At 42.6% G+C, this 22,839-nt stretch overlaps 1 protein-coding gene across 4 annotated transcripts in view; it reads right to left on the bottom strand.

The window, feature by feature from the left end:
• The window catches only part of JADE3 (jade family PHD finger 3), an 87,781-nt gene extending 66,327 nt beyond the window's left edge, over window positions 1-21,454 (bottom strand). For 2 of the 4 annotated variants that reach the window (XM_039482978.1, XM_039482993.1), the window contains exon 1: window positions 21,316-21,454. In XM_039482978.1, coding sequence (XP_039338912.1) covers window positions 21,316-21,439 — 124 coding nt within the window. In that variant the 5' untranslated portion in view covers window positions 21,440-21,454. Of the gene's footprint in view, window positions 1-14,800; window positions 14,829-15,527; window positions 15,646-21,315 lie in introns of those variants that run through there. The other 2 variants (XM_039483003.1, XM_039482984.1) reach the window with 2 other exon arrangements.
• Window positions 21,455-22,839: the final 1,385 nt, after the last annotated feature.

The following is a 22,839-nucleotide window of genomic DNA, read 5'->3' as shown; positions in this document are numbered from 1 at the left end:
AGTAGGAAGCAGTATTATGAAGAGTAAAATTATGACTTAAAATAGTCTAAAAATTTCAAGGTCTTCATAGTCTCCCTCCATTAGCTTAAAAAAAGTTACAGGAACAGTTTTGAGAGACTGACATATAAAGCAAACATCTTAAAGCAAGCATGGCTTCCACTGGAGTTCAGAAAGGATTAAAGTAGAAATGTAAATAAATGCAGAAGTGATGCCTACCACTGTGTTTCAGTGATATTGCAGTAACTGGGATAATTTATCAATTTCTCAGTCTCAACATAGAGATAGTACCATCAATTCTGAGAACTAAAATACATAATATCTCCCCTCAAAAAGAAACAGCAGTAATACAATGATTAAGAGATCATTTATGCTTACTGTAGGAGCCATGTTCAAGAGAAATTGTACACCCATTGAAATTACAATAGAGAAGCTTTGTACCAAATCTTCCATGTCTAAAAACTTTGCATTTAAAACAAACAGATGACATTAAAAGTGAAGAATTATTCTGAAAAGTGATTTAAAAAGCACATTAAGATATCTGTTCACTGGGTATTGTATCTGCTTATTTTAATGACAAAAATTAGCTTTCACTGTTTTACTCTTGATAGCCCTGCAAAGCTAACAGTAACGTAAGAACCAGAGCTGAATTCTGCTCTCTAGTGAACCATCACCATAGCTAAAATTCAAAATTCTGATCAGTTACAACTATGCTAACTAATTAAAGGAAAAAAAGGTTGCACAGGAGTCATTGACAGCATTATCTGAGTACAATAAGGTGGCCCAGATACGCCTTACGGCATAATTAGACCTGAAGAAACTTATTACTGATGACAATGCCTGATAAAGAAGCCAGTTTGACTTTCACTGTAGGAACCATGTCACAGCATGATAGGCTGAGAGTAAAGCCATTTCTATATTAAAACATGTATATCAGTGTAACTAAGTTGATTTAGCTACATCAGTCCAAACCCTTAGACAGACCTGAGGCTGTATAAATTCTTCTAAAACCAATTTAGCTTATACCATTTTCTCCTTTTGTATAGTTCTTCCAAAAAGCAACAAAACATTTTACAAATAGAAAAATTATAAAAACCACAAGACCTAGTAAAAAGGCATTTGGGAAAAAGTGTAGTATCTGAAGCTAATTTTAAACATTTGGAAATTAACTAGACCTCAAGTTGATATGGTCCCTTTGAGCTTTTATTTTTCCTGCAACAGAGCAAAACCAGAATTAGTAATCACTCAAAGCCACATATAGCTGTAAATGCCAATAAAAAATTAGTAATAAGAGTACGACAGAAAGATCTAGTAGGAAGGTCAGTTACAAATATACAGATGTATATATAAATGTGTCCACACACAAGTTCTATGACAATTGAAAAACAAAATAGAACAAGACCACCTACTTACATGGAAGCAGAATTATGATCTACATCTTTTATATGTGTCACCTGAAGTGCGTTCTCACATACATTGTGTGTATATATATATATATATATATACACACACACACACACACATATATACACACACACAGAGCACAGTCAGAGTGAGAACATTTCTTCTCTCACTTAATTTAATAAAAAAAAACTCTCACCAACAGAAGTTGGTCCAATAAAGATTGCCTCACCACCTTGTCTTTTATATGATTTCCATGTATGCTAACTGACCAGACAGCAACTTTAAGTAGATGGTACTGTATACTCCACTTGTGTGTCTGCCAGGAAATTATACCACTAACAGACAGACAATCTTCTACCTGACCTAAAGCATTTCCATTAAGTCCATCCAAAAAAAGAGCTGACAGAGGTGCTGGAATGTTTGCAGGCTTATTACAAACAAAACCTGGAAAAATTCACTTGCTGGAGTACAGCTCTGGGGTAAAGATAAATCTGATCCAGATGATTTACATGGTATCTGAGCAAACTGTTTGGCAGTGCCAAAAAAAAAAAAAGGGGGGTGGGGAAAGAGGTGACTTTCTAGAATCATTATAAAATAATTTGGAAAAATCAGCATCAAGATGTTAGAAGGTAAAAACAACAAATGGAAGAACTGCAAGTGTCAAATGCATGGTTGGAAAGGTAAATGGGACATAAAAGACAACGCATTCAAGGGTTTTTAAATACCTTTGACATTTGATTTATCCTATTCCCCCCCCTCCCATGTCAGCACTTAAAGTGGTTCGATTTTGGTTAAAAAAATGCAGCAAGCCCTGGAAAGAGATGAGAAGACTAGAATGATAATTTAATCGCTTTTTTTAAGGCAGTGAAATAGTACCGTCAAAAGCAATTAGATGCCCAGGCAGTCTGGTTGATGCTTAGTTGGCAGCCTTTTAAAAAACTTCAGAATTCAGCCATCCTGTTTTCCATGATTTTACTTCCATAGTTTTCTGCCATTTTTTGGCCACAATCTGACACTACCTTATTCACAAACCAGATTTAGGGTAGAAATATGGATATTCAGTTGTAAACTCTATAGGAGAAGGCATAAACTAAGGATTTAACCTCTTCCTCTTGTGCTGGCTCAACCCATGAGCTTTATATTTGGTAAATCATATTAGCTCAACACCACAAATATTCCACAGTTTCTCTGAATAGTTTTATTTTATCTCTGTGTGGCCCATTTCTGTTTAATTAGATCAAGCCAGATTTCCACTGAGAATGCAAGAGTAGCATCATCAACATCCATCCACCTATTCCCTTGGAAACCTCTTTCAACTGCCATTGTAAATTCAGCGTCTCTGTAGACAGCCTTGTTGTCTAAGATGCTGTATTTTGATTCAAGTCTCTCTCATGCTCAGTGCAAATTTCAATACACTTATGGTAGCTGGATGAAAATAGAGAATTTTCCAGAGACTGTGACGAAGTATCATTGGGAAGCTACTTTAAAGCCCGTTTAAGACACCAATCGCGTGTTTCATTAATGAAAGTGCTGGAAATTAAAAAAAATAAAAATCATTTGTATTGTGTTTCAGAGTTACTAGGTCTTATAAAGAAGTAAGGTTTAAGTAAGTATGATGAACACCCATATGTCAAAATTTTAGGATGACTTCACCCACAAAATTTCTAACTTGTTCTTTTTATTTCTGTTGTCTGAGTAGATGGAAAAAGGCCAACCAAAAAAATTGTAGAGAAAAGTATCTTCAGCAAATTGGACACAATATTCTGCCATTTCCCCCCCCCCCCCCCCCCCGAAGTATCAACAGCATTAAACAAGAATGCATTTGCTCCATGTATGTATGCTTGGAGCCATTATTAGATCACTCACATTTTTCCAACCATTTAGTGTTAATATCAGTGTTGATTCTTTCAGTTCTTCCTTTAATTTGATTCACTTTTACCACATTTAGATGTGAAACAGAGTTCAAATTTGTCTAAAGTAGAAACATGCAGGGCAAGGTGCTTCACTTGCCTCTTTACAATGCTCATTTCATGCTACACTGAAGGTGATTATAATGTTAGCATAAGATAAGATTGCAACTTCATTATCAAATTCAAGTCTCTGTCTTTTAAATGATAATCGCTAGTTTGATCTTTACCATTTATTTGAGAGACAAACAGGCTGTTGTTGAACAAAGCAGGATGTCGAAGAGCTGACGGAATGTCCAAAACAGTGGCTTAAATTATTACAGCATAATAGCAATGCTGACCAAACCATCAAAAGTCTCACTTGCCGGTTGAAGCTCAGTGTTCTGCTCTTCCTGTCCAACAGTGAAATTTTATTCAGTGGCACATTTGCTTTTTAAGAATCAGAAAAACTGATTTTCTGCACTTCTTGAGCAGAGATGGTCAAAAAAAAAGGGGGGGGGGGAGGGTCCTGACTGATTTCCCAGAGTCTGAAAGCCCTGGCAGCTGCTGAGTAAATTTCAAGCCGTTGGGGTCCAGGGAGCAGATTTTGTTTTGGAAACACCATGTTTCAAGGGGAAACCCTCTCCCCACCCGCACCCCACCCAGATTTCCAGTTCACAGGGCTTAAAAAGTATTGGATTCTTTCTGACTGAAACAAAACCAAATTTCAAAACCACAATTTCCCACAATCCAGTAATCCTGCATTATGGCCAGCTCTACTTTTGAGATGACCACAAATTTAACCTATCTGGCTGTTTATCAATGTTTACATTTCATTTTAAAATCATCATTTGTTTTGATTACTTCATTCCATTCAGTTATTTAAGGGAAAGGAGCCTCTCTGTTTCTCCTCTCCTTGGTGCTGCAGATGTGGAAGATCTATTCTCTACTCTTGCCCTCCCATCTTCTATCTTGGAGCTGCCTCCTCAATGAATAATTTCTGTGCCTGCCTCTGCTGTTCCTTAGAGCTCTCCTAACGAGCCACAAAATGAAACTCACATTCTGCTGAATGGAAAGCACATGCCCAGGAAAAAACTTTTGTGATCAGGCCCAAATCTGGATGGGATTTCCCCACACTATGTCACCATAGTGGGTGATAAATCCAGTTGGAATCAATTTGATATTAAGGTATGCAAGTTAATGCTAGAATGATATTAAAAAGAAAAATAAGAAACAACAAGCTGTTAAAGGAGAATAAAAATAAGTCACAATGATCCCACCAAGGACTTGTAATGCTTTTCCTTGTCGGGAGTATACACCTTCCTGGTTCATTATCGCTTTTGTATGTGGTCATTTAAAATCTGGAAAGAACTGGTGTGAAGCAATGGGGGTGGGGAGAGGAGAGAAAATATTGCCACTTATTTTGCAATATATGCTAGGTGGTGTGTATGTAAAATATTTGGTGTACTGGAACAATAAATTGCTTACAATTTAAGTTACCTCATTTACATTTGAAGCCTGTCAAATCATTTAAAAAGTAAACTTGTGAACGTTTTCATGAATGAAAGCCCTAAATTCAGTTCATTAGGATTCTGCGTGAGAGACAAAGAGACAGAGAGGGGTCTATTCAGTCTATCCCCCTAATTTTTGCACAAACCATTATCAGTCTGGAAGTTTGTAACAGAGTTACCATATTCATTATTTTCATGTTTTAAAAGTTTCCATCATTCAATCAGGGAGATTAAACAATACCACATGACTAACCACTTACTACAAACAACAAGGAACTGAACATTTCATGAACAATCCATACACTGAGATTTCTTCCTTGAAATTATTTGTTCAATACTTACAAATAGCTAACACATTCCAAAACATCAAACATTAGTTTGTGAACTTGCTAAACAAAGAAAGGGTTAAATTCCTAATTATTACACAATTACACCTCTACCCCGATATAACACGGTCCTCTGGAGACAAAAAAATCTCACCATGTTATAGGTGAGACCACGTTATATCAAACTTGCTTTGCCCCCTCGTTCCTTGTTCCCTGACCGCCCCCTCCAGAGACCCCCGTCCCTAATCACCCCCAGGACGCCACCCCTTACCCAACCCCGCCTGTCCCCTGACTGCTCCGACCCCTATCCACCCCCGCCCCTGACAGGCGCTCACTGGCAGCGGCGGGAAGCCCAGCCCTCCCCCACCCACCCGCACTCACCAGCAGTGGTAGAAGTGGAGCAGCCCAGCCCCAGTCCACTCCACTCCGCCAGATCCCAGCTGTGGCACTCGGCTTCCCGCCATCGGTGAGTGCAGGGAGGTTGGGGAAAGGATGGCCCCCCGCACTCACCTGCGGAGGGAAGTGGACCGACGCAGCCCCAGCCTGCTCAGCTTTCCTTGCCACGGCCCCAGCCGTGTCGCTGGGGGGCAGCTGGGGAAAGGTCCTGCACTCACCTGCGGCAGGAAGTGGAATGCCACGGCTGCGAGCTGGCGGAGTGGAGCTGGGCTGCTCCACTTCCGCTACTGCTGGTAAGTGCGAGGGGAATCCCTTCCCCCAAGCGACACGGCTGGGGCGAGGGAAGCAGAGTGGACTGCTCACAGCCCCCCACTAATCCCCCGGGCCACTCTGGGACTGCAGGCCCCCCAAAAGTGCCCTCCCACAGCTCCTGCCCCCCAGCCCTTGGGTGGGGGGAGCCCCTGACCACCCCCGAAACCCTCAGCCTGGCCTGGCACCCTTAACATGCAGCTCAGAGCAGCATGTCAGAGCTTTACCGCCTTGTATGTGAACCCACCTTATATCGGGTCGCATTATATCAGGGTACAGGTGTATTTTAAAATTGAGAGGGCAAAGAGATACACCAAACATAAAATTGTAGAATGGAGTCATTTTTCTCTTTAAAAAATTCCAAAAGTATTGAAATTATTCACCTATAACTGTCCAGAAAACTAAATCTTTACCACAAGACTAAGTGGCAAATTTGGCTATGACCACCATTTGTCAGCAACAAAGTGACTAAAACCCCACTTTAAGATTCAATGCACATTTAGCTATAGAATTGGTAATCACATCTCCATAATTTAAGATAGATGCATAGTAAGAACATATAAAGGAAAGTTGTACCCTTCAGCAAATCATACACAATGAGTTAATTGTATAGGTGTGACTAAAATCCAAGCCTCCAGACTCTAGGCAGCATGATCAAGTGGGCATGAAGTTTCCAAAGATTGTTTACATATAGTTTAGATTCTTACCTACAGAAATAGTGAGTTTTAAACAGACATCTTATTTTAGATCTCATATTTATTATTCTTTTAAATCAACAGAACACATTAAAATTAAATTAATTATTGTAACCAAGCTGCTATCATGCCAACAAGGGATCAGAAACACCATTTAACTTATAGGAAAATGCAAATGTAAAACCAAAGCTAATGGTAGGGGCCTCAGGGGCAGTAACAGGATCTCAAACTACTTTTAACTCATTTTTTAAATTGGCTCGATTTCAAGTTGACTCTATCCCTTTTATAATATAGGCACTAAGGATGAAACTTACAAGGGGGACTTAGGCATCAATGACATTCACAAAAAGTGATTGCTCTGCTGCTTCCTAACCCTGTAGAAACCTAAAGTCTGCACCAGAAAAGCTCCTACGGTGCCTACATTTTGACAGCTGGGCATGTGCAAAGTCAGCTCAGTGATGACACTGCCCACCAACTTGGTGCCTAAATCACACCCACCTACGCCCCAGTGGGATTCTCAAATGAAGCATTCCACGCCTATCTTGCCCTGGGGCCCAATTCAGGAGACAAGTTCTGAGCACCCCTAAATCTACACAACAGATACAAGAAGTGGTAGTCATACCACCCCTCCTTCCCAGTAACCTTTAGCACAATGGTTGGCGTACTCACCAAGACCTTGGGAGACCAGGGTTTCATGGAGATTTCATAGAATATCAGGGTTGGAAGGGACCTCAGGCGATCATCTAGTCCAACCCCCCGAGCGCTGGATCTTTAATTTGGGTCGCTGGACTAGGGGTATTTGGGGGCAGGTCTCAATCTCTCCTATTGAAGCCACAACCATAAATATTTTAAAGAACTGCTAAGAGCAAAATGCACTCAACACTCTCCACAAGAGTAGAAGTTCAGCAATAAAGAACTAAAGTATGCTTTCAAAAAGCTGTTGAGTAACTTACGGGTAAACTGCCATTTTTAAAAATGGCAAGATTTAAGATTAAAAAAATATAATTTAAATTTTACCTTATTAAAACAACAAGGATGACAGCTTCTGAGATCTCAAGAAACGAGACACAAACTTTCTAGTTTCTCTGTCAGAGTGAGTTCACAAGCAACAGGTAGAAAGGGAAAGAGGGTTTAACCCCAATCCTGCCCATAGGCCCCCTAATGTAGACACTTATACTCACAAAAGATTCTATTGATTTCAATAGACCCCTGACCTGGCAATAAGTTTCAACACCACTACAGGTGTTCATGTGTCATCTCCTTTGCAAATCTTTGTTTCAGGTACCTGCTATATTACTCGCTCACTCTAGAAAGAAAACAAGATCTTTTTTTTAAGGCCAACCAAAAAAATTGTAGAGAAAAGTATCTTCAGCAAATTGGACACAATATTCTGCCATTTCCCCGAAGTATCAACAGCATTAAACAAGAATGCATTTGCTCCATGTATGTATGCTTGGAGCCATTATTAGATCACTCACATTTTTCCAACCATTTAGTGTTAATATCAGTGTTGATTCTTTCAGTTCTTCCTTTAATTTGATTCACTTTTACCACATTTAGATGTGAAACAGAGTTCAAATTTGTCTAAAGTAGAAACATGCAGGGCAAGGTGCTTCACTTGCCTCTTTACAATGCTCATTTCATGCTACACTGAAGGTGATTATAATGTTAGCATAAGATAAGATTGCAACTTCATTATCAAATTCAAGTCTCTGTCTTTTAAATGATAATCGCTAGTTTGATCTTTACCATTTATTTGAGAGACAAACAGGCTGTTGTTGAACAAAGCAGGATGTCGAAGAGCTGACGGAATGTCCAAAACAGTGGCTTAAATTATTACAGCATAATAGCAATGCTGACCAAACCATCAAAAGTCTCACTTGCCGGTTGAAGCTCAGTGTTCTGCTCTTCCTGTCCAACAGTGAAATTTTATTCAGTGGCACATTTGCTTTTTAAGAATCAGAAAAACTGATTTTCTGCACTTCTTGAGCAGAGATGGTCAAAAAAAAGGGGGGGGGGGGGGAGGGTCCTGACTGATTTCCCAGAGTCTGAAAGCCCTGGCAGCTGCTGAGTAAATTTCAAGCCGTTGGGGTCCAGGGAGCAGATTTTGTTTTGGAAACACCATGTTTCAAGGGGAAACCCTCTCCCCACCCGCACCCCACCCAGATTTCCAGTTCACAGGGCTTAAAAAGTATTGGATTCTTTCTGACTGAAACAAAACCAAATTTCAAAACCACAATTTCCCACAATCCAGTAATCCTGCATTATGGCCAGCTCTACTTTTGAGATGACCACAAATTTAACCTATCTGGCTGTTTATCAATGTTTACATTTCATTTTAAAATCATCATTTGTTTTGATTACTTCATTCCATTCAGTTATTTAAGGGAAAGGAGCCTCTCTGTTTCTCCTCTCCTTGGTGCTGCAGATGTGGAAGATCTATTCTCTACTCTTGCCCTCCCATCTTCTATCTTGGAGCTGCCTCCTCAATGAATAATTTCTGTGCCTGCCTCTGCTGTTCCTTAGAGCTCTCCTAACGAGCCACAAAATGAAACTCACATTCTGCTGAATGGAAAGCACATGCCCAGGAAAAAACTTTTGTGATCAGGCCCAAATCTGGATGGGATTTCCCCACACTATGTCACCATAGTGGGTGATAAATCCAGTTGGAATCAATTTGATATTAAGGTATGCAAGTTAATGCTAGAATGATATTAAAAAGAAAAATAAGAAACAACAAGCTGTTAAAGGAGAATAAAAATAAGTCACAATGATCCCACCAAGGACTTGTAATGCTTTTCCTTGTCGGGAGTATACACCTTCCTGGTTCATTATCGCTTTTGTATGTGGTCATTTAAAATCTGGAAAGAACTGGTGTGAAGCAATGGGGGTGGGGAGAGGAGAGAAAATATTGCCACTTATTTTGCAATATATGCTAGGTGGTGTGTATGTAAAATATTTGGTGTACTGGAACAATAAATTGCTTACAATTTAAGTTACCTCATTTACATTTGAAGCCTGTCAAATCATTTAAAAAGTAAACTTGTGAACGTTTTCATGAATGAAAGCCCTAAATTCAGTTCATTAGGATTCTGCGTGAGAGACAAAGAGACAGAGAGGGGTCTATTCAGTCTATCCCCCTAATTTTTGCACAAACCATTATCAGTCTGGAAGTTTGTAACAGAGTTACCATATTCATTATTTTCATGTTTTAAAAGTTTCCATCATTCAATCAGGGAGATTAAACAATACCACATGACTAACCACTTACTACAAACAACAAGGAACTGAACATTTCATGAACAATCCATACACTGAGATTTCTTCCTTGAAATTATTTGTTCAATACTTACAAATAGCTAACACATTCCAAAACATCAAACATTAGTTTGTGAACTTGCTAAACAAAGAAAGGGTTAAATTCCTAATTATTACACAATTACACCTCTACCGATATAACACGGTCCTCTGGAGACAAAAAAATCTCACCATGTTATAGGTGAGACCACGTTATATCAAACTTGCTTTGCCCCTCGTTCCTTGTTCCCTGACCGCCCCCTCCAGAGACCCCCGTCCCTAATCACCCCCAGGACGCCACCCCGTACCCCACCCCGCCTGCCCCCGGACTGCTCCGACCCCTATCCACCCCCGCCCCTGACAGGCGCTCACTGGCAGCGGCGGGAAGCCCAGCCCTCCCCCACCCACCCGCACTCACCAGCAGTGGTAGAAGTGGAGCAGCCCAGCCCCAGTCCACTCCACTCCGCCAGATCCCAGCTGTGGCACTCGGCTTCCCGCCATCGGCGAGTGCAGGGAGGTTGGGGAAAGGATGGCCCCCCGCACTCACCTGCGGAGGGAAGTGGAGCGACGCAGCCCCAGCCTGCTCAGCTTTCCTTGCCACGGCCCCAGCCGTGTCGCTGGGGGGCAGCTGGGGAAAGGTCCTGCACTCACCTGCGGCAGGAAGTGGAATGCCACGGCTGCGAGCTGGCGGAGTGGAGCTGGGCTGCTCCACTTCCGCTACTGCTGGTAAGTGCGAGGGGAATCCCTTCCCCCAAGCGACACGGCTGGGGCGAGGGAAGCAGAGTGGACTGCTCACAGCCCCCCACTAATCCCCCGGGCCACTCTGGGACTGCAGGCCCCCCAAAAGTGCCCTCCCACAGCTCCTGCCCCCCAGCCCTTGGGTGGGGGGAGCCCCTGACCACCCCCGAAACCCTCAGCCTGGCCTGGCACCCTTAACATGCTGCTCAGAGCAGCATGTCAGAGCTTTACCGCCTTGTATGTGAACCCACCTTATATCGGGTCGCATTATATCAGGGTACAGGTGTATTTTAAAATTGAGAGGGCAAAGAGATACACCAAACATAAAATTGTAGAATGGAGTCATTTTTCTCTTTAAAAAATTCCAAAAGTATTGAAATTATTCACCTATAACTGTCCAGAAAACTAAATCTTTACCACAAGACTAAGTGGCAAATTTGGCTATGACCACCATTTGTCAGCAACAAAGTGACTAAAACCCCACTTTAAGATTCAATGCACATTTAGCTATAGAATTGGTAATCACATCTCCATAATTTAAGATAGATGCATAGTAAGAACATATAAAGGAAAGTTGTACCCTTCAGCAAATCATACACAATGAGTTAATTGTATAGGTGTGACTAAAATCCAAGCCTCCAGACTCTAGGCAGCATGATCAAGTGGGCATGAAGTTTCCAAAGATTGTTTACATATAGTTTAGATTCTTACCTACAGAAATAGTGAGTTTTAAACAGACATCTTATTTTAGATCTCATATTTATTATTCTTTTAAATCAACAGAACACATTAAAATTAAATTAATTATTGTAACCAAGCGGCTGCTATCATGCCAACAAGGGATCAGAAACACCATTTAACTTATAGGAAAATGCAAATGTAAAACCAAAGCTAATGGTAGGGGCCTCAGGGGCAGTAACAGGATCTCAAACTACTTTTAACTCATTTTTTAAATTGGCTCGATTTCAAGTTGACTCTATCCCTTTTATAATATAGGCACTAAGGATGAAACTTACAAGGGGGACTTAGGCATCAATGACATTCACAAAAAGTGATTGCTCTGCTGCTTCCTAACCCTGTAGAAACCTAAAGTCTGCACCAGAAAAGCTCCTACGGTGCCTACATTTTGACAGCTGGGCATGTGCAAAGTCAGCTCAGTGATGACACTGCCCACCAACTTGGTGCCTAAATCACACCCACCTACGCCCCAGTGGGATTCTCAAATGAAGCATTCCACGCCTATCTTGCCCTGGGGCCCAATTCAGGAGACAAGTTCTGAGCACCCCTAAATCTACACAACAGATACAAGAAGTGGTAGTCATACCACCCCCTCCTTCCCAGTAACCTTTAGCACAATGGTTGGCGTACTCACCAAGACCTTGGGAGACCAGGGTTTCATGGAGATTTCATAGAATATCAGGGTTGGAAGGGACCTCAGGCGATCATCTAGTCCAACCCCCCGAGCGCTGGATCTTTAATTTGGGTCGCTGGACTAGGGGTATTTGGGGGCAGGTCTCAATCTCTCCTATTGAAGCCACAACCATAAATATTTTAAAGAACTGCTAAGAGCAAAATGCACTCAACACTCTCCACAAGAGTAGAAGTTCAGCAATAAAGAACTAAAGTATGCTTTCAAAAAGCTGTTGAGTAACTTACGGGTAAACTGCCATTTTTAAAAATGGCAAGATTTAAGATTAAAAAAATATAATTTAAATTTTACCTTATTAAAACAACAAGGATGACAGCTTCTGAGATCTCAAGAAACGAGACACAAACTTTCTAGTTTCTCTGTCAGAGTGAGTTCACAAGCAACAGGTAGAAAGGGAAAGAGGGTTTAACCCCAATCCTGCCCATAGGCCCCCTAATGTAGACACTTATACTCACAAAAGATTCTATTGATTTCAATAGACCCCTGACCTGGCAATAAGTTTCAACACCACTACAGGTGTTCATGTGTCATCTCCTTTGCAAATCTTTGTTTCAGGTACCTGCTATATTACTCGCTCACTCTAGAAAGAAAACAAGGAAAACAGCTGCTCAGATTTCTCAGAATCTTAAGGGAGCAGTTTTTGTAAAGGTGACCTAAAAAATAAAGGGGGAGAAGAGGGGTTATAGCTTTTTTGGTGATTTATAGTCCACATAAAAACTGAAAAAGATTTTCACACCTCTGCAAAAGTTTTGTTCCCCCTGCTTTCCTTCAGACTTAAAAATATAAGGCATGTCATGTCTAGTCTGACTAGAAGTCAGAAGTTCACACAAAAAAGACCCAAATCATTTTAGAGCACACCCTACTGTGAAATAATTTTTTTTTAAAATCAACTCATTTGAAAACTCATTTTTCTACTAGAACAGCCTTTCAATATCACTTACTTAAAAAAAACAAAACTTGTAAGGTATTTTTGATTTCCAGTTTATAATTTTTAAGGGTCTTCTGGGCAGCCCTAAAGTTACACTACCAAGCATGCTCAGATCTTCCTGTTTTTCTCTGTGCACATGACCATGCCCCCAGCATTCTAGCTTAATCAGAGCTGAAATTGAAAATATCCTTGTGTATTGTTTGGAAACAGTAGATGCAACTGAGCTCCCCACAAAACAGCATATCAATGGTGTGTCACCTACATGATGTAAGACCTGCAACTGATCAACAAAACAGTGAATCTTATCATACACAAACTGCTTTAAAATGCATGAAGAAAAACTATAAAGAACAGCTCTCTAATCTCTAAAAAAACAAGAGTACTTGTGGCACCTTAGAGACTAACAAATTTATTTCAGCATAAGCTTTTGTGAGCTACAGCTCACTTCTTCAGATGCATAGGATGGAACACACAGACAGGAGATATTTATACATACAGAGAACATGAAAAGGTGGAAGTATGCATACCAGCAGGTAGAGTTTAATCAATTGAGATGAGCTATCATCATCAGGAGAAAAAAAACACTTTTGAAGTGATAATTGAGATGACCCATAGAAGGTGTGAGGAGAACTTAACATGGGGAAATAGATTCAATTAGTGTAATGACCCAACCATTCCCAGTCTCTGTTTAAACCTAAAGTATCATTGGACTAAATTTAAAACTCAATCACCTAGAAAGATGCTTCCACCCTGAGTTCTGAATTATGTATAGTTAACCTTTTCACAACACCAAAAATGCATGACTCTCAGAAATTATGTTTTAAAGAAAGTGCAGTATTTAAATAATATGAAAATGGAGGATTAAATATCTCTAGCTGCACCACAATATTTTAACACTCTTCCATAGCTTGTCATACAATATAGTTGATTTGTAAGCATTATTATTTGTATTACAGTAACACCTACTCATTGTGTTGGGAGCTCTGCAACTGTAAAATAAGACAGGCCTGTCATGACAACATTAACCAAATACAATATGAAGGGTACTGAAAGGTGTTTTCTGGAACACCAGCAATAGAAACCTCCACTTTCTAATTCCAGCCCTAATGTGACATTTATCAGAGGGGTAGCCGTGTTAGTCTATACCCACAAAAACAATGAGGAGTCCGGTGGCACCTTAGCTAACAGATTTATTTGGGCATAAGCTTTTGTGGGTAGAAAAACCCCATTTCTTCAGATGCATGGAGTGAAAGTTACAGATGCAGGCATAAATGTGACATTTGGCACTCTGTCAGATTCCCCACTGTAAAGTAATGATACTACTTACCTGCGTCACACTAGGCTATGATTAATGTACTTCTAACACTGTGTACATGTAAAGATTAAGCAAGTATGTATTATTTTAGCTAAACTACTATCTAGTAAGAAGTTTTTAAAGCTAAAAGATCCAGTATTTCAGATTCATAAAAAAATCTGTCTGATTTACCTGCACTCATCAAGTGAGAAATACTGCCAACACATCCTATAAAGGCATTAAGACAACTCTTCCACATAAACTGCATACTTTTCAGTCTGACTTTATTCCTCGTGGCGGAATATGTCTTCATTTATTCCAAAGGCAATACTCATTTTGCATACTAGGCTAACCTCCCACCACGCCCAAATGCACTCTTTCATGTGATTAAGCAGACTAGTGCAGAAACTAACAAGTCTTCGCATCTATCTGCAGTGAACAAAGAACATTTCAGCATGGACTTCTCTTATTAGGCGTATGCGCAGAGCATGGTGTAACAAGGCCCTGATCGGTTCTTTTGGCATTATCACAGTATTTATAGTTTAAGTGCCAAGAGATCATAATAAAAAAATAAGTAAGTGCATGCTGACCTGGTGAGGCCATCCACAAATCACCTTTGCTTTCAGCTTGATTAGCACAAGGGGCTCATCTACACAAATTACATTTTCGTGCAGGGGGGCATTTTTTTCTTACATCCACTAATCAATTTAAGCTACATCAAAATAAGCCACTCTCAACAGAAATAACTGCGCCCCCACAGGGTTTTGCACGGGTTTAACTAAAATCGGTTTTAAAAGATCACAATGCTACTGAAACTGGTGCAACTTTCTGGAACTGACAAGGCCTAAAGTGGCAGCACCCCTGCCCGCGAGCGCCTTGATCCAGCACACAATGCGGGAGCCGAGAGCGAGAGAAATCAAAGGGACGCTTGCAGCTCGTGCACTTGTTATTGCCCCTTTGTCGGCACACGTGGGGGCCGAAAGGCAGAGAAAAGCTCTGCGAGGAGCTGCCGAGCGAGTCAGCCCCAGGCTCACCCCACAGGATCCGGCTCCCACCCACCCCGCACCCCGATGCTGCGCCGCCGCCAGGCGCGGCTGCCCTCGCCCCGGTCGCTGGCGCCCCCGCCCCAAATGCTGCCTCAGGTCCCGGGCCGGGGCCAGTGCCCCGGAGCCGCCTGGGGAGACGAGCCCCGCTCGGCGCCCTGCAGCCCCCGCCGCCGCCGCTGCCCCCGGCCCTGCCGGGAGAGGGAGCCGCGCAGCCCCCGCGGCCTTGGCGCCAACTGCCCCACGAGGCTCCGGCCCGCAGGGCCCCGCTCACCTTCTGGCCGCGCCCGCGTCCCCCGGCGTGTGCGGCCGCAGCGGCTCCGGGGCGCTCAGGGCCGCTCCCCGCCGCTCATCGCCCTCCCCGGCCGGGGCGTCCCCGCTGCCGCTGCCGCTGCCGCCTCCCCGGTCCCCGGCCGCGCGCGCCTAGGCCCCGGCCGCCCCGCTCATGCCGGCCCCGCGGCTCGCTGCTGGCGCTGGCAGGCGGCGGAGGCCGCACACAGGAGCCCTATTGTACCAGGGCCGCCGCGGCGCCAGGCCCCGCCCCTTCCCGGCCCGGCCGGCGCGTCCCGCCGCCGCCGCTGCGCAGAGCAGAGCAGAGCAGAGCAGAGCGGCCTCCCCCCCGCCGCCCCTTGCCCGAGCCCGCCGGGGGATGGGGTCCTACACGCCGCCCGCGGGGCGGGTAGCGGGGCACGGGGACCCCCTCGGTGCCACCCACCCACCGTCGGCTCCTTGGCTGTGCCACAAGGGCGGAGGCTGTTCGGATCCATCCCCCTCCCCAGCCAGCGCACAAGGGCCGCCCTCGAACAACGGAGCAGGTGGCAGAAGGGGAAGCCGAAGCGGAGACGGGAGCTGGCTCAGGCGCACCCCCCCCCCACCCGGCAAGAGGCACGACTCGAGCTCGGGACTGCCAGCCTCAGGCCTGCGGAAAGCAGCTGCTGGGCTGTTTTTAACCATCCTTGGGCACCTTGGCCCTGCTCCGGCACCCACTGACACGCACAACAGCCCACTGAACTTCATGGGGTTACTCACATGTGGAAGCGTTTGTGGGATCATAACTTTACTACGTCAGAAAGTGGTTTGTTTTTAAATAGCACTTAGTGCCATCTCAGAGCACTTTAATTCCCAGTACTTGACATGTATGAATTATATTTGCCCTCTTTAACAAGTGGTGGCATGCCACTCTGGCTGCCGCTGCCCTGTCTGAAAGAAGCATGCCTCAGTAGACCTTTGTGCAAAATACAAAATGGCCTAATTGACAACCAAAACCTGAACAAAACAGAAAACAAACCCAATTCAAATAAAACTAACCAAAACAAATGAGAATTACCTCATGCCCTGAACTTCGGCAGACCATCAAAGAGAAGGCTCAGCCACCATGCTGGCACATTTTATCTTTAAAAAAAAAAAAAAATCAATCTGATTTCACCTACATCAATGGATGTAAGGTAAGTGGTGCTTTTTATAAAGCATTTACCTGAGCCCCTGAAACTTCAGGACTTCAGCACGCTGAATTGCACCCAGAAATTAATAGGAAACAAGTTCAGAGAGTTGGTCTGATTTTTAAGTACACATTATTAGTTACATTTCCATGTGATAAATTCCAGCTTAGAGTAAAACATAATATCTGTCTCAAAGAATTTACTCTCTGAGGTACTGATCTTGCAGATAGATATGGGAATAACTTTATGCACATGAGTAAATGGGGCTACTTGTATAGTTACTGATAAAAGTGCAAGATTAGGGCCTAAATTTACAATCTCCAGCCCACTATCCTTACAAAATAGACAGTTGCATGCTGCACCTGTATCAAAGTATAGATTGGTCTCTTAAGTGATAAAAAAGCAATGGATGGCCACATGTAAAGTCTGTCCAGTGACCAGCTTCGGGTTTTACCTATTGTGACCTATTTCAAATAAAAAGCCCTCATCCATTGCTCTGAGAAACATTACAGTAAAATATGCAATTGAAACAAAGGATGACAAAAATTTCTATGGGCCACCACTGTTACCTGAGAATCAAAGAGCAGTGATGGCTTCAGTAGGCCATCAGATTGCAAATGTTTTTGGCAAAAGATCAACAAAACACCTTCAATAATAGGTGCAGACTTCACCCCCAGATAATTCCTTATGCCAAGTATCAGTTATGTCATAGATCGGTTTGGAGGCAAATAAAACACATCTATCTTAGGTACTTATATAGCCTCCATCACCTCCATCACCCATAGTATGTGAATACTTCACAATCCTTAATGGATATATCCTCACCATCCTGTGAGGTAGGGAGGTACTGCTATTCCCGTTTCACAGATGGGAGGCGAAGTTCACCCAAGGTCATGCAGGAAGCCTGTAGCCATGTGCTAGGCTAGAACCCTAAATGCTATCAGCTGTTCTCAAACTTTAGCAACCCAAGGACCCCCATTTTGATTTAAAAATTTTCACGGACCCTTAAGCCCTCCTATCAGCCCCAGGCCCTGCTTCAACTCCACCCCTTCCCCCAAGCCCTCCCGCACCACTTCCTGGCCCTGGTCCACCCCTGCCCCTCCTCTTCCCATCCCCTCCCCTCCCCTGAGCATGCCCCATCCCTGCTCCTTCCTCTCCCTTCCAGCACCTCCTGCACACCACTGAACAGCTGTTCTGCACCATGCAGGAGGCACTGGGAGGAGCTGATCAGCAGGGCCAGTGGCCCCAGATACGATTCCACCCCCTCCTCACTCCTCCCCTTCCCTCCCAGTGCCTCCTGCAGGCTGCTGCACAGCTGTTCCTCGGCGTGCAGGAGATGCTGGGAGGGAGAGGGAGGAGTTGATCAGCACGGCCTGTGGACCCCAGTTTGAGAAACACTGAACTAGACCATCCTTCCTCAGCTAGCCACTAGGAAGATAGTGAAGCTGTATAATATGGGTAGAATAAGAAGGGGATGAAGAGCATAGTGTGATGACTGCACCCCAGAAAGTCTCACAATCTTCCACAAGGACCTTATGTACACAATGAACAAGACGGGTGGCAAAACAGAACCTTTAGTTAACTTTTGCATAGCATAGGCTATATTTTTAATAAAAGATTTGATTAGACAGAAACCACATTAAAATTGTGATGATAACTATGTGGTCATTTTTTTTCCATGTACCATTCTGTATTCTGTCCATTATTGTATGTTTCCCAGAACAAATGCTAGCATGTTGTGATGGGTTGGATCACAGAAATCCCTTTGGGACTGCCACCTGATGTGCTTAGACTACCTCTGAGCCTGTTTTCCCTGCCAGCTTGGGACTTCAGTGCCTTGCCCGGTTTAAGCCAGACATGCTAGCCTGCTACAAACACAGACCCAGGTATGAACCACGTCCCCCAAAAGCTGCATGTTTAACTGAAAACAGCTTAAGAAGTGTTCCCGTCTCCAGCACTTAGATACCCAGTTCCCAATGGGGTCCAAACCCCAAATAAATCCGTTTTACCCTGTATAAAGCTTATACGGGGTAAACTCAAATTGTTCGCCCTCTATAACACTGATAGAGAGATATGCACAGCTGTTTGCCCTGCGAGGTATTAATACATACTCTGGGTCAAATAATAAGTAAAAAGTGATTTTATTAAATACAAGAAGTAGGATTTAAGTGGTTCCAAGTAATAACAGACAGAACAAAGCAAATTACCAAGCAAAATAAAATAAAACACACAAGTCTAAGCCTAATACAGTAAAACTAAATGCAGGTAAATCTCACCCTTAGAGATGTTCCAATAAGCTTCTTTGACGGACTAGCCTTCTAGTCTGGGCCCAATCCTTTCCCCTGGTACAGTCCTTGTTCCAGCTCAGGTGGTAGCTAGAGGATTTCCCATGACTGCAGCCCCCTTTGTTCTGTTCCACCCCCTTATATATTTTTTGCACAAGGCAGGAATCCTCTGGGTTCCTACCCCCTCCTTCTAAATGGAAAAGCACTAGGTTAAAGATGGATTCCAGTTCAGGTGACATGATCACATGTCACTGTAAGACTCCAAGCCTACTTGCCAGCACACAGGTATACAGGAAGACTTACACGTAAACGGAGCCATCTACAGTCAATTGTCCTAGTTAATGGGAGCCATCAAGATTCCAAGCCACCATTAATGTCCCACACTTTGCATAATTACAGTAGGACCTCGGTTTTATTTTATATGTCTAGTTTCAGATACAAGAGTGATACATTTATACAAATAGGATGACCACACTCAGTAGATTATAAGCTTTCTAATGATACCTTACAAGAGACCTTTTGCATGAAGCATATTCCAGTTACATTATAGTCATACTCATATTTTCATAACATCATATGGAGTGCACCATCACATGTCATACCTCTTTAGACACCCACAACTTGGAATAAAATGCCAAGAACATTTTTCCTTCTGTTCCATCACTTGCAGAGTTTCTTACACCAAGTTACAATGGCCTGGGGATCAGGATGGGCAATATTTATTGCTAGACTAGTGACAAGTTTAGGGTTCAAGATCTAGAGACTTAACGGATAGAATTAGATTTAGGGGAATATATGATGGATTTTAGCCCCAGTTGGTTCCTCAGTTATTAGACCTTAAAAATTGCATTATGTCAGTTAAATATGGACATGCTAATTCCAATCACTTTTCAGGCCCATATACTTGGATTTGTAGTGTTTAGAGAGCCAGTCATAGGTGCTAGAACTGGGGGTGCTACAGCACCCCCTGACTTGAAGTGGTTTCCATTATATACAGGGTTTACAGTTTGATTCAATGGCTCTCAACATCCCCACTATACAAATTGTTCCACCAACCCTGGATCCAGTCTTTACAGAGGATGAATGTGACAAATAATACTAATTCACATTTAAAAACAAACGTTTCTATGATAAATTTTTAATGAACTTTGTTGCATATACAGCACAGTGGGCTGAGGTACAGGAGACAATTGACATGGCAGATATGAGGACACAAAGTCAATAGGACTACACATTTCAATAACTGCTTTCCAGTGTGAGCCAGGATTTCATGATCTGGTCCTACATATAAAATCTATACTATGGAAGAAAGAATTACAATAACATTCTCAATCTATTCCTAGGAAATGCGACAAGATGAACAAATATAAAGCAGATATGGTGGTGGTATTTTCAGAGATGTCAAAGCAGTTTCCATGTTCTAGCTGAAAGGATGAACTATAGATGCTCCAGACATCTAGAGAATATGAGGAATTTGCAGGCCCAGATGTTAACATGCCAATAAAATATAGCACAAACACTGAAAAATCATCCCTAGGGAAGAACACTCTGGAAACTGAAAATAGAAAAGAGATGGGCAGGATAAAATGTATATATGTATACCATACTAGGGCTGAAATGAGTAATTATTCAGCTGTATAGAGTAGGCTCCACACAGTATATTAAACCAATAACAAGGTTACTTTGAAATGTTTAACATCTGAGAAATAAGGTCATTCAGAGTTTAGCATGAATGGAACTGGGGAAAGGATGTATAATCTGGAAGCCTGGAAGTATTTCAGTGACCAATTTTGGGAAGCAGGGGGACATTTTCTACCAACCCTATGGTCCATGTGCAAAAGTGTCACAGGTGATCAGGCGTCTGTGAGGTACAAATGTCACAGGATCTGTCACCTGAACTGAGAACAGAAATTCACAAATATTATGTCAAAGCTCAGCATACCTCCTTCCTTCAAGAGCATTGACGCCAATTCTGAAGACCGCCAAATTTTTTATTCACTGGTAAGAGTTGATGCAGTTGGTGGAACCTTAATGCAGTACCCTTCAAACTGATGAATCAGCATTGACAGGTATTATAAAAAAGTAGGAAAGGTACCCCACTTCCCCATGTTTTCACTGCCTCTCTTATTTACTTTTTTATATCATTGGAATGTTATAGTAGAGAAAAATTACCTGGCAATTAAAATCTAATGACTGCTGTAGGTTTCTTCTGGGAAGAGGTTGATGCAAAGTAAAATCTTAATGAAAAGTCATGTAAACTACAATCTTTTTGTGGCTGAAATTTTAAGTTTGTGTGACATTCAATATTAGCAATGAAGCAAAGAAAGAAGTTACTCACCTTGTGCAGTAATGATGGTTCTTCGAGATGTGTGTCCCTGTGGGTGCTCCACTCTAGGTGTTAGTGCGTCCCTGCGCCAGAGATAGTACTCGGTCGGGGGAAGGACCCATCTGATATCTAGCATGTGTAACGTTGCTTCTCGAGAGTCCTTATGTGGCTTGGGATAGAAGGCAGGTAATGTTAGTTCCAGTTTAAACCTTGTTTAATCTTGCCAAATTATTGATGTAAATATAGTTAAAGTAAGTTCTATAAATCAAAGGCCATCTTGGTTTAGTAAAAGAACAAGGTAGCCTCCATTTTGTGTTAGGTTCTTGTTCCTCTATACCAAAAAAAGCGGGAAAATAGGAAGAGTGGGAATCTGACCTTGCCCGGCAACAGCTTCCTATAAAGACAGATGAGGGGAGGAGCCAGGCGCTCTTGAGCTTTTGAGCAGTCAGAGGTTCAAGTGTCCAGTTCTCTCTCATAGTGCGGTACAATCTTGGCATTGGCTATTGGCCTGCAATAGTTACTTACTAATTAAGTTGGGTTTATTTGTTTGTTATTTTGGGAAAGCAAACTTACACACACGGACTTGGTCCGATTAGTTAGATACGGTGGGAGTTAAGATAGGGATACATACCTATCTGTTCCATCTGCCATCCACGATCAGTGTCCATCACTGGCTTTGGTCATCCAGATCCTGCAGCCTCTCCATCACTGACATGTGAAAAGGTAGAAGAACATCTTTGTGTTTTAGAGTGTATGAATGTGTGCTTGTGTTATCCCGAATCTCCAAAATCATTAATCCACCCCCCTTTCTTTCCTTTTCCCTTGTCCCTTAGTAAATAAAGTGTTGTTGTTTGTCTACATTCATGTGTGTGTGTGGTTTATTGGAATCCAAGTCTGATAGATGGGCTTAATGGGGGGACTCAGCGGGAGGTAAACTGTAAGGCTCCCCGAACTCTTCTGATCAGATCGGCCTAAGAAAGATAAAAATCCTTACAGTAAGTGTATGGTATGGCTAATATAAACGTTTGTAACCACTTTGGGCACAATTTTGGGTGAGGACGTAACATGATTTTGTCTTTGGTAAATACAGTGTACGGCGGTTCAGCCATCAATGCTCCTATTTTTCTGACACGTCTTACAGACGTGATTGCTACTAGGAATGCGACCTTCATTGACATACGCAAGAGAGAGCAGGTTGCTAGAGGTTCGAAGGGTGGTCTTGTGAAACATTTGAGCACAAGATTGAGATCCCATGGTGGTGCAGGTTGGCGTACTTCTGAGTACATGTTCTGTATACCTGCTAGAAAGCATCATGTAATCAGATGAGTGAATATTGAAGCCCCTTCTATCTGTTCGTGGAAGGCCGTGATGGCAGCCAGGTGTACTTTAATAGAACTTATGGCTAACCCCATTTCCTTCAGTTCTAACAGGTAGTCTATGTTGGAGAAAAACAGAGTTCTCACTCTCTGGGTGCAGCAAGTCAGATATTTTATCATCTCTAGCAATTGTGTGGAGGGAGAGCGCTAAACAGGGCTC

Source organism: Mauremys reevesii, linkage group 1, assembly GCF_016161935.1.
Source record: "Mauremys reevesii isolate NIE-2019 linkage group 1, ASM1616193v1, whole genome shotgun sequence".
NCBI lineage: Eukaryota > Metazoa > Chordata > Testudines > Geoemydidae > Mauremys > Mauremys reevesii.
Note: the sequence above shows the minus strand (reverse complement) of the source record. Positions and strands in the feature narration are given on the sequence as shown.